The sequence below is a fragment of the Aythya marila genome (assembly GCF_965140915.1).
Source record: "Aythya marila genome assembly, chromosome: 33".
Classification (NCBI taxonomy): Eukaryota; Metazoa; Chordata; class Aves; order Anseriformes; family Anatidae; genus Aythya; species Aythya marila.
In genome coordinates this window covers 875,165-890,424 of record NC_139074.1, presented here as the reverse complement: position 1 = coordinate 890,424, position 15,260 = coordinate 875,165, and the positions used below count along the sequence as shown (strand labels likewise).

The 15,260-nt window shown below is 37.1% G+C and overlaps 1 protein-coding gene across 1 annotated transcript; it reads left to right on the top strand.

The window, feature by feature from the left end:
• Window positions 1-1,320: 1,320 nt before the first annotated feature.
• On the top strand, window positions 1,321-14,660 carry LOC309889268 (uncharacterized protein; the record flags this gene model as incomplete). Its single annotated transcript, XM_082782030.1, has 32 exons — window positions 1,321-1,345; window positions 3,269-3,289; window positions 3,646-3,666; window positions 4,020-4,040; window positions 4,262-4,282; window positions 4,599-4,619; window positions 4,905-4,925; window positions 5,235-5,255; window positions 5,348-5,368; window positions 5,864-5,884; window positions 6,174-6,194; window positions 6,712-6,732; window positions 7,142-7,162; window positions 7,436-7,456; window positions 7,702-7,722; window positions 7,979-7,999; window positions 8,273-8,296; window positions 8,559-8,579; window positions 8,831-8,851; window positions 9,259-9,279; window positions 9,881-9,901; window positions 10,160-10,180; window positions 10,455-10,475; window positions 10,766-10,786; window positions 11,490-11,510; window positions 11,971-11,991; window positions 12,164-12,184; window positions 12,284-12,304; window positions 12,604-12,624; window positions 13,333-13,353; window positions 13,451-13,471; window positions 13,809-14,660. 32 exons carry the CDS (start codon window positions 1,321-1,323, stop codon window positions 14,318-14,320), a joined length of 1,170 nt encoding a protein of 389 aa, XP_082638156.1. The 3' UTR covers window positions 14,321-14,660.
• Between the last annotated feature and the right edge of the window lie 600 nt (window positions 14,661-15,260).

The window sequence follows — 15,260 nt, the reverse complement described above, 5'->3', positions numbered from 1 at the left end:
TCCCTTCTCCTTAAGTTCTTGGCATCTTTTTTGGGAGGAGACAAACTGTCTCTCTGCAGTCCAGCTGCATTCCCCAATCCCTTCTTTGGTCCCTTGCTTGCTCACTGAAGCATGTTGGAGGCGGAGAGCTTTTAGGATTAACCCGTGTTTATTTCTCTATTATTCTTAGAGGAATGTGACACAGAAAATGGTAAGTGTCCTCCTTCAATTTAAAAATAAATGTCCTTCAAATGGTGTCAGTCATGCTTTGGAATAAAACATTTTATTTTATTTTTTTATAATGCATAGTTTTACAATACATTTGCAATATATACTTTTTTAATACAATAAATACTTTTTTCTGTCCTTGGGAATATTTTCTGCAATGCTTAGCACGTCATGTTCTTTTAAAGACATGTTTGGGGCAGGACTCTTAACAGCAATTTGCAATTTGTGCCTGTTTTTTGTCTAGGCTTTGGAAAATGTAGGAATATAAAAGTGTTAAAATGAAAGCTAATTGGAAATTCCTGTAATAAATAGCCTACGTCTGGGTCAGTAAAGAGATTTCATCCCCTTAAGCTATGTAAAAATGATATAAAACTTGCAGAAGTGGTGAAAAATGCTTTAAATTTCCCTTCTTTTCTCTTTTTTTTCTTCTTGTGGGGGACAAAATGAAGAAATAGGTAAGCGTTGCTTCACTGTCTTTATCAAATAGAGTCTGATAAGAGAATTTCTTGTTTAATGAACCCTGCATGAGTACTTAGGATGCCACGTAACAGATGAGACCCATGGTCCCATCCACTGTAGGGTCTATGCTTGACCCTACTTGGTAATATGAACACCAAATTCATAGGCTCAAGGAGAACAAACTCAATCAAATCGCAGTCCTTTAACACGAATCCCAATCTGTTTCTCTGTTTTAAGGGGAACTCACAGCTGAGATAGGTAAGTTTTATTTTTACCTCCCATCAAATATGTTTTTTTATATAGCTTGAGACACGATTTTCCTGGGGTTTATTCCCTGTTCTCTTGCCTGATTTTAAAAAGGCAGGATAAGCTTGAGGCATACTCATTTTTAACAAGAATATTAAAAAATAAATAAATAAATACAATAGAATAGCACAGAAAACTGTGGGCTTGCAGGTTGCTGTAGCCAAAAAGACAATAATAAGAGATCCTTGGGAATTTCTGAGACGAAGACCAAGTGATGGACCATGCCCCACAGGGCAGAGAGGAATTAATTATTCATTGAGGGAAAGGGATTAAAATTTGCAAGAATTCCTTAAACTTTGCAAAAGTTCCCCCTTTTTTTCCAGTTCATTGTCCCATCACTCATGGTAGATGTCACAAGAGATGCAGATGATGGGTAGGGTGTTAGATACAGATTTGCCTTATTTTCTGATCAAAGGAAGGGTAGGAGCATCCCTGCTGTCCTTTTACCCCATCCTTGGGAAAATCTGCCTTTATTTTTTTTCTCTTTTAAGACAATCTGACTGCGGAGCTTGGTGAGTGATTTTCCTTCCTTTCTGTCTTTGTTTCACTGCAAGATTTTAGGGGGAAAAGTTGCTTATTCCCCACATACACCCCACGTATACCCAATCTGGGCTAGAATTAAGGCCAAGCAATTCAACCCAAAGCCTAACTGCAAATTCTAATTACCAGTTTAAAAATTAAAATAGGATTTGAAAGATAATTTGAGGCTCACGAACACGGTGGACTTTTAATAATGACTGATATTTCTTTTCTCTTTTAGAGGAACGTGACAGAAAAATTAGTAAGTGTCATTTTTCTTTTCTTCTAGAATAAAACCCCATTGTTTTGGATCTGATTACTATCATTTTTAGATGTTATGGGATGTTTTAGCTTCATACCAACCTGCAGATGTGGCAGAATTTGGGATTTTGGGCTACGATCGACCCTTTTCCTTCTATCACCACCAATTCCACAGATGCAGGGACAGATTCTTTCCCCATAGTATAAGTCTGTTTTCACCAAGCCCTTCTCCCAAGGGGCTTTTTCTGGGCATCAGCACCTGCTCGTTGCTCTCGTTAGCATCAGTGTGGTGCAGTTATATTATAAATTATCCCTGGGGAAAGAGAAATGCAGCATGGTATCAGCTAGGCTTTATTCACAGAGAAATAAATTCAGCAGATTTATGTCTTATAATTTAAATTAATCTTCTTTTTTTTTTTTTTTTTCTTTTATACAAGGAAAACTTACTTCAGACCTTGGTAAGGAGTTTTATTGCCTTAAAATTCTCCTTAATTCTGCAAAAGTGATGGGGATAACAAGAAATACGAAGAGTTTGTGTTTTCCCCTACTTGAAGAATGGGTGGGTTAAAAGGGCACGTCCTCCTTGAAAAAAAACTTATTTTTAAAATGTTAATTAGGGGAAGGTGGTCATGGAATAAAATTTCTGTTGGGTTTGAGGTTTTTTGGGGGAAGGCAGAGCCCTATAAGAGGGGATAAGGGATACACAAGGGGCTGCTTTGCATTTCTCTATATTTATTTTATCTGTTTGCATTTTAGGTGAATGTGATACGAAAATCAGTAAGTGCAATTGTTTTTTCTCTGCAAAGTTAAACCACAGCAAGGTGACAGATTTGCTTAAGCTCATTGTTGTATTTACAAATAATTTGGATGGGTGCTACGGAGGTTATGTGCCTGGTACTTTATCTTTGAAAATGGGAGTGGAAAGGATGTTTCCTGCAGGAAAATTAAATTTCCAGTCTGCAAAGACATCAGGATTTCTTTTGGAGACTGAGTAACATTCCCAAAAAAGTGGAATTTCAACATATAACTGCCAGTATAAAGTGGGGAAAAAGAAATTTTCCTGATCTGAGTGCTTTAGGGATGCTATACACACACATAAAAAGAAGGAAATATTTTTTAATATTTTTTTCCTGTTTATTTTTCTTTTTCTCCTTCTTTCCTTTCCAGAGGAGCGTGATAGAAAAATAAGTAAGTGTCATTCTTCACAGTGCTTTTGGGGTAAAAATTATCCCTTGGTTTGGGGGAGAGGAGCCTCTCTGATACACTATCCCTGAAAAATGATAAATGAGATTATTTTCCCCAAATTTGATTGTACACATGGGGCTGCAGAGGAAGACAAAACAATAAAAATTAATATTGTTTTTCCTCCTTGCAGCCAAGCTCTCAGCAGAAATACGTAAGTCCTTTTTTTTTCTTTTTCCATGCCACGCTGACAGTTTTATCCTTAGAAACCTCTTTGTTGGAGTTGATTTTTTGCTGCTTTAACTGAAATCATATATTTTTTTCTTCTTTCTAGGTAGGCTCACTGCTCTGCTTGGTAAGTCTGCTTTGTGACCAGAACATCCCATGGGGTTTGTTTCGATTAAATCTGCACGATTTTGTGCAGTTAGGTTGGAGGGACCTCTGCAGGTCTCTGATCCAACCTCCTGGTCCTCACCAAGGCTTATGCCAAGGTGAGACCAAGTTGCTTGGGGCCAATGTGACCTCAATGTACAGATTATTTGCTTTTCTTTTCTTTTTATTTTATTTTTTAATCAAACAAAATTGGAAAAAGGGGCAAAATCAGCTTTTCAGTGAGCTGTGGGTCCAGCAGACCTGCTGTCCTTGGGCAAAGGGGCAGCACCGTGTTTAATAATTTAATTTTTTTTTCCTTTTTCTTGCTTTTCTATGCAGGGGACCGAGACAAAAAGCTTCGTAAGTGCCGTTCTCCTCCTGATGAGTAAAATCTGGGTATAAAGGTGGATCTTCCTCAACTTGCTGGTGTGTCTTCTAAAGTCTGCCTTTCCTCCCTGACACCAGTTTGCTCAAATTCTGTGTTTCTGTGCTCAAAATCTTACATCACTCTTAGTTGGATGATTACCCAAATCAGTGATTTTCCTCACAATTTAATATTCTGTTAGACTATATTTTTTATTACATATTTTTACTATACATTATGTTGTTCTTTTCTAAAACATGTGAGATTAAGCCAGAGAATTACTTACGATGTCTCCACGTAGGAGAGAAAAGGATCTATTTAAAATAAACTTGTGTTCCTCTCTCTTTAGGGAAACTAACTGCAGAACTTGGTAAGTAATTTTCTTTCCCATGTGCATTTTGATCTCGTTGGGAAGTAGACGAGTGAATGAGGGGTCAAGTTTGTAACACGTTTTGGTGTAATTACAGCAGATGTCTCTAAGCATTGCTGATGTGTTGCTGAAATAGAGTAAAAATTGGTGGAAAAGGGCAAATAGAGGAACCAAAAACTGATCAGTATCTGGTTTTCTTTCTTTTTTTTTTTTTTTTTCAGCAAAGTGTGATGCAACGATTAGTAAGTGATATTTCCTTCTCTGCAAAAGGCTCATGGATGTGGGTGCCTGCACGTGAGGGTGGTTTGCTTGGTGCTTCAGCATTGAAAGGATGCTGGAATTTCTTAAATTAATCTAAATTTGGGTCACGAGAAGTAACAGTCTCTTGGGTTTCAGGGGCTGGGGGAAGGCAGAAGCCAAATTTCAAGGGGGATCAAGGAAAACCTAGTGGGGAAAACTCATGTTGAAAGACCTAACGTAGGCTGGAGGGTGAGGGCTTGACTCATGTTGGGGTGTTTCAGAAAAGTAATGGGAATTAATGGTGTTTTTTGCTTTAAGGATTATTCACAGTGGAACTTGGTAAGTCCATTTCCTTCCTCTTGCATTGTTTTTTTTAATTTATATGTATATTTGCCCTTTTCCATGTGTTTCGTGAACCTGGTAAAAAAAAAAAAAACAACATCTTAAATGCAGAAGTAAAGAAGTCAAAAACCCCAAAGTTATGCAACCCCAAAGTACTTGGAAACAGGGATAATAAGGGTTAAAGCAAAAATCCCCTTGTTATGTGAGTAACAATAAAGAGATGTAAAGTGAAAAGTAGAGACCATGAAAAATAACACGCAATTATTTTTCCCTTGTTTTTAGGAGAGCGTCATACAAAAATAGGTAGGTCTGGTGTTCCTCTGAAGCAAATCTGTTTGTGAATTTAGTTATAGAAAAAGCTGTTTGCTTCAGTTATTTAAGTGAGTATGCAGTAATTGATATATTTATATGATATATTTATCACACGCTGAAAAACTTTGATTAACGTAGACATTTAAGAATTAAAAAGAATCGTACCTATAGCATGGTTTTACTCTGAAAGTAATTAATTTCTATTATTAAAATCTCATGAATCACCATTTATTGTCTGTGTATTCACAGAGGGGGGAAAAAAACTTACCCTTAAACTAACATTTTTTTCCCTCTTTTAAGGGGAACTTACTGCAGAAGTCGGTAAGTCATTTTCCTATTGAATTTAGGTGGAAACGATACCCAAGGATAGACTTTGAGCAATGCAGTAATCATTTATTTCTGTTTATTTTTAGGGGACTACGATAGGAAACTTCGTAAGTGCCTTACTTTTTCTCCTGTGTGAGTTAAGCCTAAGGTATTTACTGAGCATTTTAGTGCACCTAAAATGTCAAAGGAGCACATTTTAATTTTGAATGGTATGACCTGGGAGAGAGCATCAAAACTATGCACCAACGATGGCTTGAGAAGGTTGGATTCAGGGAGATTGGATTTACAAATCCAGAGAAATTATAAATATTAAGTGTGTAATGCTCTCAGTCTGATACAATCAAGAGTTGTGAACAAGAATGAAAGCAAAAATATTTATATATGATAACTTATCTCATCTACGTACCTCTCTACTCACTCCTTCTTCCTATCAGAAATTAATTCTATTTTGTCCATGTTTGAGTTTCACTTGACATATAAATATTATTATTTAATATAGAAAAACATATCCTCAGCTGATAATTAGGCTAGATTTATTTATGTTGTTCAGTGATGTCATTGAGAAAAGAGTGATGAAATTCCTGTTTTTTCTCTACCTCAAGGGAAACACGCAGCAGAACTTGGTAAGGAAATTCCCTTTTTTGGTCATCACGGTTTTTGTTTGTTTGTTTGTGTCTTGTCCACATTTCTGATTTTTTTAAAGGGGTGGGGGAATTTCTATTTTAATCAAGTTTAGAACTAAGTATGCAAAGGCTCAGGAAAATAAATGCTCCCCAAAATACAACTTCCAAACAATGTGAGAGATTAAAAAAAAAAAAAAAATCACACCAAAATAAACCCTCTGCAGAGCTGGACTTCTGCAATGCTGGCAAACTGCATGCTAATTTATGTTTATTTCTCTATTATTTTCAGCGGAACGGGATGAAAAAATCAGTAAGTATCCTGCCTTGTATCGTCCTCGACCCCCCAAGCCAAGGCTGTGCTTGATGTTATCCTCATAGCCACAGTTCATTCACTATTTTTATGGATGAGATCATGGACAATGTGAGTTTGTAACTGCCCAGGAGGAAGGGAATAAATATAATAGCAGCTGCAGAAAGCAGCAGCAGATCCACAGGCTGCCAAAGCCCTGCTGACGATCAAAATTTGCTTTTCTGCAGCATTTGCTGTGGTGCTGGCTATGGCATTTTATTTCTTGCCATAAAGACCCATTTGGACAATCCTTGCGTCATATTTTTGGACCTCCTTTTCCTCCCACAAATGTTTATTCCAACATATCTTATACATTTTTAATATTAACATTGACTATGGTTTTTAAACAGAGAATAGTAAAAAGAATAAAACAATTTAAGAACTTTACAATCCATACTGATGATACAGGGACACAAGGAGAAGGCAAAAGCAGTAGTTCCTATTTATTTATTCTTTTTTTTTTTTATTTTTCTTTTAGGGGAACATGAAGCAGAGATAAGTAAGTGCTATTTTTCATACTCTATTATTATTTGAGGAGGTTTCTTGCTATATGCAAGCGCTGAATGAGCAGTCAGTGTTTAAAATCCTACAGACAGAATAGAGAAATTCTCAGAGAAGTGTAGAAAACATAAATCTGGGGCTTGAATGGAAGCAACCCAAGTTGTTTCACTTCCTTACTAATGAGTATAAGTGAAGGGAAAGGAAAGAATAAGTAAAAATGAAGCTTTTCCCACAAATGTGTCATGAAATGGAATGGGGCTGCACATGGGACCCTGAATTCTGCTGCTGTCAAAATTGGCTTTGGGCTCAGGCCAACAACACTCATGTCCCAATCCTTTATTTATATACAACGGATGTTAAAAAAGCTCTATTTTGAACTAATATATCTTTTTTTATTTTCCTTTAAGGGCGTCTTACCGAGCTGCTAGGTAAGTGCATTTCCTTCCACCAGGAAATACAGCATGAAGGCAATGTAAATGCTGCCTTGGGTTATTTATTCACCCCGATGGCTTTTCCATCCTTTTGCCAAAAATACTGCTGCCCCAAAAGCAGCTTGCAATTTGGCAAATAGTTTTTTGGGAAAAAAAAATAAATCTAGAAAGTGAAACATTGGTGAAGTCAAGGCATTGAGAGAGGTGCTGCAGTGAAAGCCCGCAGGAAAGATAATAATTAGGAATAATTTCTGTTCCATCTGTTTGCAGAGGATCGTGATTTGGAAGCCCGTAAGTCCATTTTCTCTTCTCGGAGACACAAATCCTTCATGGGAAAGGCAAAATCCTGGAGTTTCCTCCAACTAGTGTCCTTGATGTGAAAACAACAAATATCCACGGTTGTACATGTGAAACCGATGCTTTTTTGCAAAGCTTCGTGACTTTCTTCTGCCAAGTTCGTATGCAGTAAAAATGCAAAAGGGGAGAAAATTGGTATTTATTCATTTAGCATTCCCTTTTTTCTGTTTTAATTTTAGGAAACCAGGATGCCCTCATCAGTAAGTGTCATTCTTATTTTTCTGAAAATGCACTCCCTGGGGTGGCTGGGTGGTCACAAGCACGATGATGTTGCTGCTACTGTTTTGGCTTAGCATTTTAGTTGAAATAGTGAAAAAAATGGAATTAAGAGGCATGAGTAAATCTGCCCACGTTAGAGGATTTGGTATCCTCAAGTTCCCCCATCACAACCCTCTCCCATCCTTGCAAAGGAAATTAACTGATTAGAAAAAAAAACATATTTTCTTCTTTTTTAAGGAAAATTGACTGAAGAGCTTGGTAAGTTTATTTTGCTTCTTTCACAAAACTGATTGGATTTTTGGGGGGCATTTTTTGTTGTTGTTGTTGTCTCATGCTTCTGGTTGGCTGGTTCTGAGATAACTCTAAAAGGATCTGGATAAAGGGCTGGTGTAGGTGACTTTTAGAATGGATAACAGATTACAGTCATGCACAGGAAAAAATTGCAATGGAATAGAAATGAGCTTGATACAAAAAATCTGTTGTGCAATGGGAAAATCAGTGTTTCACATTTTCTTTTTCTCTTTTCTTTAGAGGAATTAAAAGGTCTGGAAGCTGGTAAGTGATTTTTACCTTCCTTTCTACTAAATATAGGTACAAGGGAGTTTGTAATTATAGAGTGTGTATATATATATATATGAGTAAAATATTGTATATCAGATTCCAGACTAAAATCTAATGTAATTAGGGGCTGAAATATAAACTGTAAGAGTTGTTATTTTTTTTTTTTAAATGCATTCTCATGGTAGATCACAAAAGGATGGGATGATGGTGTGTATATAGGGCTGGATATGCACACTAATTCTCATTTCTTTTGCAGATGAATCCTCTGAGGACCTTGGTAAGCCATTTTCCTTTTTCTCTTTATATATTTTACAAAAATACATGTAAATATAAATCTTGTTACTTGCATGTGAGTTTGATACAGCTGAATTTATTTTTTAAAATAAATAAATGGCATGTGTTTAATATAATTTTCTCACTCATTTGAAATCACAATAATAAATGCAACTCATATGGGGAAGAGGGATGCAACTAAAAGTATGGGAATAATATGAATTCTGATCTTTTTTTCTCCTTTTTTGTTCCTAGAGGAGAGTGATCTAGAGAGGGGTAAGCATCATTTTCCTTCCTGCTGATGCAGAAAACCCCTTTGGCCCTATTAAACTTGTTGGTGAGATGGAAATTATTCTGGAACACTAGTTGGACAGTTGGTCTGGTATAAAATTATTATTATTTCTTAAGTGCTAAGTCCTCTTTCCTGTATTTTATTTTGAGGAGGTGTCTACATCCTGTGGTTTGGCTCTAAGATCTTTGTTTAGCAGGAAGGAGGGCTCATATATATATATATATACACATATATATAAAATATATACAGGCTTTTATGTGTATATGTACTTATATAAAGTTAGATATGAGTATTTCAGAGTAATACAGAAATTGCAGTCTCTCACAAAAACAGAGTCTGAGCAGGGAGACGAGGTATTTTTAACGAAAATCTTCTCTTTTTCTCTTTTAAGATGAACTCACCGAAGAACTTGGTAAGTCTTTTCCTTCCTTTGCCAACAGCAAATACCAAACACTTATTTTCCTCTTTGAACTTCGTCAGAAAGGAAACCCAATAAATGCATGAAGCAAACATCAGTAAAGTTTAATACTGATGAAGTTGAATTTTTGCATCTTTATCACAAGTAGCATGTTGGCACATCTCCAGCAGGCATTACTTGCAATATATAGGAATTTCTCTCTAGTCTTATTTTTTTTTCACTTATTTTTGGAGAGGTTTAGTTGGAGAATATGACAGAAGAACCAATAAGCACCACTGAGCTTCTTCTGATAAATGAATATCCAACAGATTCCAGCCCCCTAATTATCTTCCTGTGATGGAATCTAATTATCTTCCTGTAATTTTAAGATTTTAATTTTAATTCTAAAATAAGAGGGTTTGATATTTTATCTTTGAAAGGTTTGGGATGGGAAGCTTTGTACACATCTCCACAATGTAAGGTGATAACTGCAAAAAAGGGGAAGATATTTGGGTCATCTAATGGAAGAGGTAAAAAAAAAATAAATAGAGAAAGAGATAATATCTGTGAAATAAACCTGTCTTAATAGCAACCTGTGGTTTTTCTTTCCCTCAAGATGAAATCACTGAAGAACTTGGTAGGTGATTCCTTTTTTTTTTTTTTTAACCTTTAACAAAAACTAATGGTGAGAATTTTCTGAAGTTTTTCTGAGCTTTTTTTGTTGCTTTAATGTAAGGAGAAATGTGGCTTAAATGGAGGGAGATGAGAGTCAAGAGAAAATGGAATTTCAAATAATAACCAATAAGAAAAAGGTGTTTGGGGAAAAAAGCTATCTCTGTTTTAACATCAACTGATGCTTTAAAATTATTTTTTCTTCCCAATTTCTTGTTCTTAGGAGAACGTGATAAAAAAATAGGTGGGTAATGTTCTCATTTCCTGGGTCCTTTGGGTACTCTGGATGGGGTCATAGAGGGATAACACAGCTTCTTCCACCCCTAAAAACCCAATTCCTGCAGTGTTCCCCTACCCTTGTTTGAGTATGGGGAGCGTTCATGAGATTTCTGTTGAGATCTCATGTTCTTCCAGCCCTCCTGAGGTTCACTTTGGTGTTATTTCACTTTTTCTGTGTCAAATTAAAGATTTTTTTTAATATCAGATCCTAATGATACCATTTCTTTCTTTCCTTTAAGAGGAACTCACTGAAGAGCTTGGTAAGTCATTTCTTTTTACCTTCTCCCTTTATTTTCTTTCCCTTTCTCTCTCTTTTTATTTTTTTCTCTCTCTTTTTTTTTTTTTTTTTTTTTTTTTTTAATGTTCTTCTCTCTGCTAATCTATTACATTGTTCTGAGTTTTACATTTTCTCTCATATCTCAGTTTAGAAAAATAATAACTGCATTGCAGTGCAGCACTGCAGGAGAAATTTTCCAGCTGCAATTTGCAAAACCATGAAACAAAGGGTGGGTGCTTCTAACATTTACTTTTCCTTTCTGTTCTTTTTCAGCCAAGCAGACTGCCCAGATTGGTAAGAGTTTGTTCTCTCTAGTACGAAATGAAAGCACATGCAGGTGCAGGTTTTGCTCTGAATCTTGCACTTTTCCTTTAATATGACCATTCATATCCTAAGTTGCTACTTGCTTGCATCTCTTCATTCTCCCTGCATGACCCAAATGCCAATCTGTAGGATTTTTTTTGAAAATAAAGACTTTGGAAAATAATGGGGTTGATTTGAGGATCTTTTATTATTGAGGACTTTGTTTAGTTCCATGGTATTTAAATCCCCTGAGAGCAATTAAAATTTAACATCACTAAATTTGTTTTTAGAAGAGAAATGTAGAAACCTCTACAATTCATTTAGTTCATGAATAAAATTATGAATTTAATTCATAATTTAAGCCTGGTTTCCTTTTGCTCCTTCTAGGTGAACTCACTACACAGCTGGGTAAGTCCTTTTGGCAAAATCAAATAAAGTGTTTTTTTTCCTGAAAATGCCTTGTTTATATTTGAACTAACTGTGACCTTTGCTTTAAAATTAGGAAAGTAAATTAGGAGATGGGTTAATCTATATAAAAGATGAGGCAACATGAATTACAATTTATAATTCTCTGTACAGAATAGAAAAATATCAGGTTTATCACCAGATGATAAATGCACACAAAGTAGGGAGGAGTATTTAGAAATAATTACATTGTTTTTCCTTTCTTTTATATTTTTTTCCTTTTTTTTAGGAGAACGTGATGCCAAAATCGGTACGTGGCTGTCTCCTTCCTCTGCAAAATGCAACCCTGAGGTGCATTTGAAGGCTCTTCAAAGGGCTGATGATGTCATCTAGGATTACATGGGTTAGAATTTGGTGGGTTTAGGATTTGGCTTATGATAAAGTTGGGGAGGATTAAGGTGCACAGGCATCTGGCCCCCATCTCATGGGTGTTCTTCCCATGGGTATTCAGTCTCCTGTCCTTGTCTTAGATACTCAAGAATATCTAAAATCCAGCATATTCCATTAAAAATAACTCATCCATTAAGTATATATCCACAGAATACAAGAGAATACCCTACATTTATTTTTAGATCCCATGTTCAGGTTAACCATGGAAAAAAATCCAATTTTTTGGGTGTGAATCCTCTAATTCAGCATGAAATCATGACTTCTACTGTAGTTATAAGAAAAATGAAATAGCATTTTGTTTTGTTTTTTTTCCTTTTAAGATGAACTGTCTGCAGAAATGGGTGAGTATTTTTCCCTGCCTTCCAAAAAACCAAACACACAGTGTTTATGGTCTGTTTTGTTGTTGGTTGTGTTGTTTTTTTTTTTTGTTTTTTTTTTTTCAGTTGCAGATTCTGTGCGAGTGGGAAAATAGAACAAATCTGACTTTTGTTTTTCTTGTTTTCCTTTCTTTAGAAAAACGCGATAGGAAAATTGGTAAGTATCAAACTTCTTCCTCAGAAGTGAACTTTGTATGTTTGTCAGATCTGTACGATCACCCTGATGGAAATTCTGTTTTTTTTCCTCTCTTTTCAGACGAACTCACTGCAGAGCTTGGTAAGTCACTTTGTTTCACTGCAGTAACACAAATACACAAGTCTGTGTTGGTTTCCTGTTTGTTTTTTTTTCCTTCTTATGCTTTTTCCTGAGCTACTTTGGGGAGTTTTCTGGAAACTTGAGCTATTACTGGGAATAAAGCAGAAAGATGCATACATTGAGTTATATTAATCAAGCAAAGTAATAATCACTAGGCAGAGAAATTTATTTTTGCTTTGAGAGCCAAGTCAGTCATAAAGTTACAACACAAGGAGGAAGAGAAATGTGCAATAACCATTTCTATCATTTTTTCTTTTCAGAGGAATACAAAGCAAAAATGAGTGAGTGTCCCCTTCCTCATCTTCGGGAGATGTAAAGTATGTGAGATTTTGGGCTTTTTTGGAATAGGTAGACTGTGAGATTTACTGTTAAACAAATGTGAGATGAGAAGACAGAATTTATTAGCCTGAATTCACAAAATGATTTGAATTTGGAGAAGCATCAGCAGGTCGTTTTTCTTCACAGAGATGAAATTTCAGAATAAATAGTCTCCCTGATAGCTAATACATGATGGGATATATATGCAGCCTCCCAGATGAGAAAATGGAAAATTTTTCATGTCTCCATCAAGTCTGATGACCATCAGGCACCTCTCTGCTCACAACTTAAAAGCTGTTGATTTTTTTTTTTTTCATTTAACCTCCGTGTAATTTAAAAGCTGGATTTCAACATCACAGTTCTAACCCACAGAAGGTCAAAAAAGTGGGTCACGAATTTCCAGAGCACTCACACGCTACCTGCCTCTGCAAACTATATGAGCAGTGCCTCTACTCGTAGCAGGAACTCCTGCTGACCTATTATCTTAGCTTTTTTTCATTGTGTGACTTCTACCCGTGGTTTAGTTTAAACCACCTTTGTTCCTTTGTGTGTTTTTTTTTTTTTTTTTTTTTTTTTTTTGTACATTTAACATAAATTAATAAGCTGGAAGCATTTTATGAATAGAAAAACCCTCATTAAAACATATTCAATTTTTTAATTTTTATTTTTAGGAAAATGCATGGAAGAGCACAGTAAGTGCATTTTTCTCCCTTTTACAAATACTGCTTTTGCTTTCAGTTTTAAGTTTGCATACCAGTTAATCATTTATCTTTTACTATGCATTTCTAGGGAAAGAGGAAGAAAAATTGGGTGAGTAGTTTGGCACGCTCGTTGACTGGTGACCCTTACCCAGGTGCTAACGTAACCTGCTTGTCCTCCTCTAAATGCACTGCAGAAGTGTCCAGATGAGTTAAACATAGTTAAAAGAGGGGAGGTAGGCACCCCTAGACAGAAAATATTTGACCTATGTGGAGATGTTGGAGACCTGATACCCAGTAAATGCGTGGAAAGTTGAACATCTCAAGATATCAAGCCTCCAAAAAGACAAGCCACCCTATTAGATTTTGAAGAAGACGCCGTCCGCCCAGGAAAGGGGAGGTTAAATAGCTTGAATTCTCTTTCTTGCCCTCTTCTTCCTCATCCACAGCAAACGTGACGCTGGACCCCGAGACAGCCCACCCTCGCCTCATCCTGTCTAAGGACCAGAAGAGCGTGCGATGGGAATACATGCTGCAGGAGTCGCCCGACAGTCCCGAGCGCTTCGACGCCGATCCCTGCGTGCTGGGTTGTGAAGCCTTCACCTCTGGGCGCCACTACTGGGTGGTGGACCTGGCAGAAGGGCAGTACTGCGCCGTTGGGGTCAGCAGAGAGTCTCTGCCGAGGAAGGGACCCGTTAGTTTTAATCCTGAAGAAGGGATCTGGGCCGTGCAGCAATGGGGATTCAAGAACCGAGCCCTCACCTCCCCTCCGACCCTCCTGAACCTGCCACGGGTCCCCAAAAAGATCCGCATCTCTCTAGACTATGAGTGGGGGGAGGTGGCGTTTTTTGACGTTGAGAACAAAGTCCCCATTTTCACTTTTCCTCCAGCCTCCTTCGCCGGGGAGCGGATCCGGCCTTGGTTCTGGGTGGAGCTGGGCTCCCTCTCGCTGGTCCGATGACCCTCGTGTTCCTTGTTCGTCTTGCCATGAAGCTCCCAGTGAGGTACTGGGAGCCCTAAAAATCGTGGGAAGGTCAAACCAGTGCTTGAGATCATTGTGGGGCCAGCTGTGATGGGAGGCGGGCAATTAGGGACATCACCAAAGCCACTGGAGCTTGGAGGAAGCAAGGTCCTTACCTTTCACTGCACTTTAACAACACCGATGAATTCCTCTTTAATGTCTGCTCATTCTTAGCCACCTGTAAAAAAATAAAATTAAATTAAATCTTGTCTTTTGCCCCACCATGGGATGGGCAACTGGTAGGTACCAGCTCACAATAAACCACTTGAGACTCTCTGGAGGATTTGATTTCTTTTTGTAGCTGGTTCAGCATGGGGATCTCCAGGTCTTCTCGGATGATGCCTGCAGCCCCTATGGCTTCTTCTTGCAACATCTGCCCCAAAAAGCAAAGAAAACCAAAAATGTAAAAAAAAAAAAAAAAGTAAAATAAGAAGTATAAAGATTAAAAATAAAAATTGAACAATAAAGTAAAAATATAAAAATATAAGAAGTAAAAGAATAAAAGGGTAAAAATTAAAAGGTAAAAAATAACGTGAAAGAATAAAAGTATGACAAAAATAAAAATGGGAAATTTTCTATGGATCATATCACGGGAACAGGCAAGGTGAGGGGATGCTGACTTCTCTCACCTATGGGTAATGGCCAGAGCATCCTAGGCTCTCAGCCCTACACTTTTAATCTCTCTTTCTGCAGCTTTTTGGGCCAGAAACCTTCATTATTGCCCTTGCAACCCCTAGGTGTGGTGGCACTGGCATGGAGTAGACGGGAGAGGACACATGCAAGGGGAAGAGGGAGGGGAGGGACAAAATGTGTGGCTGAGGACCTGAAGATGATTTTATATATATAAACTTAAGAGCACACGGTGTAGCAGCAAAAAATA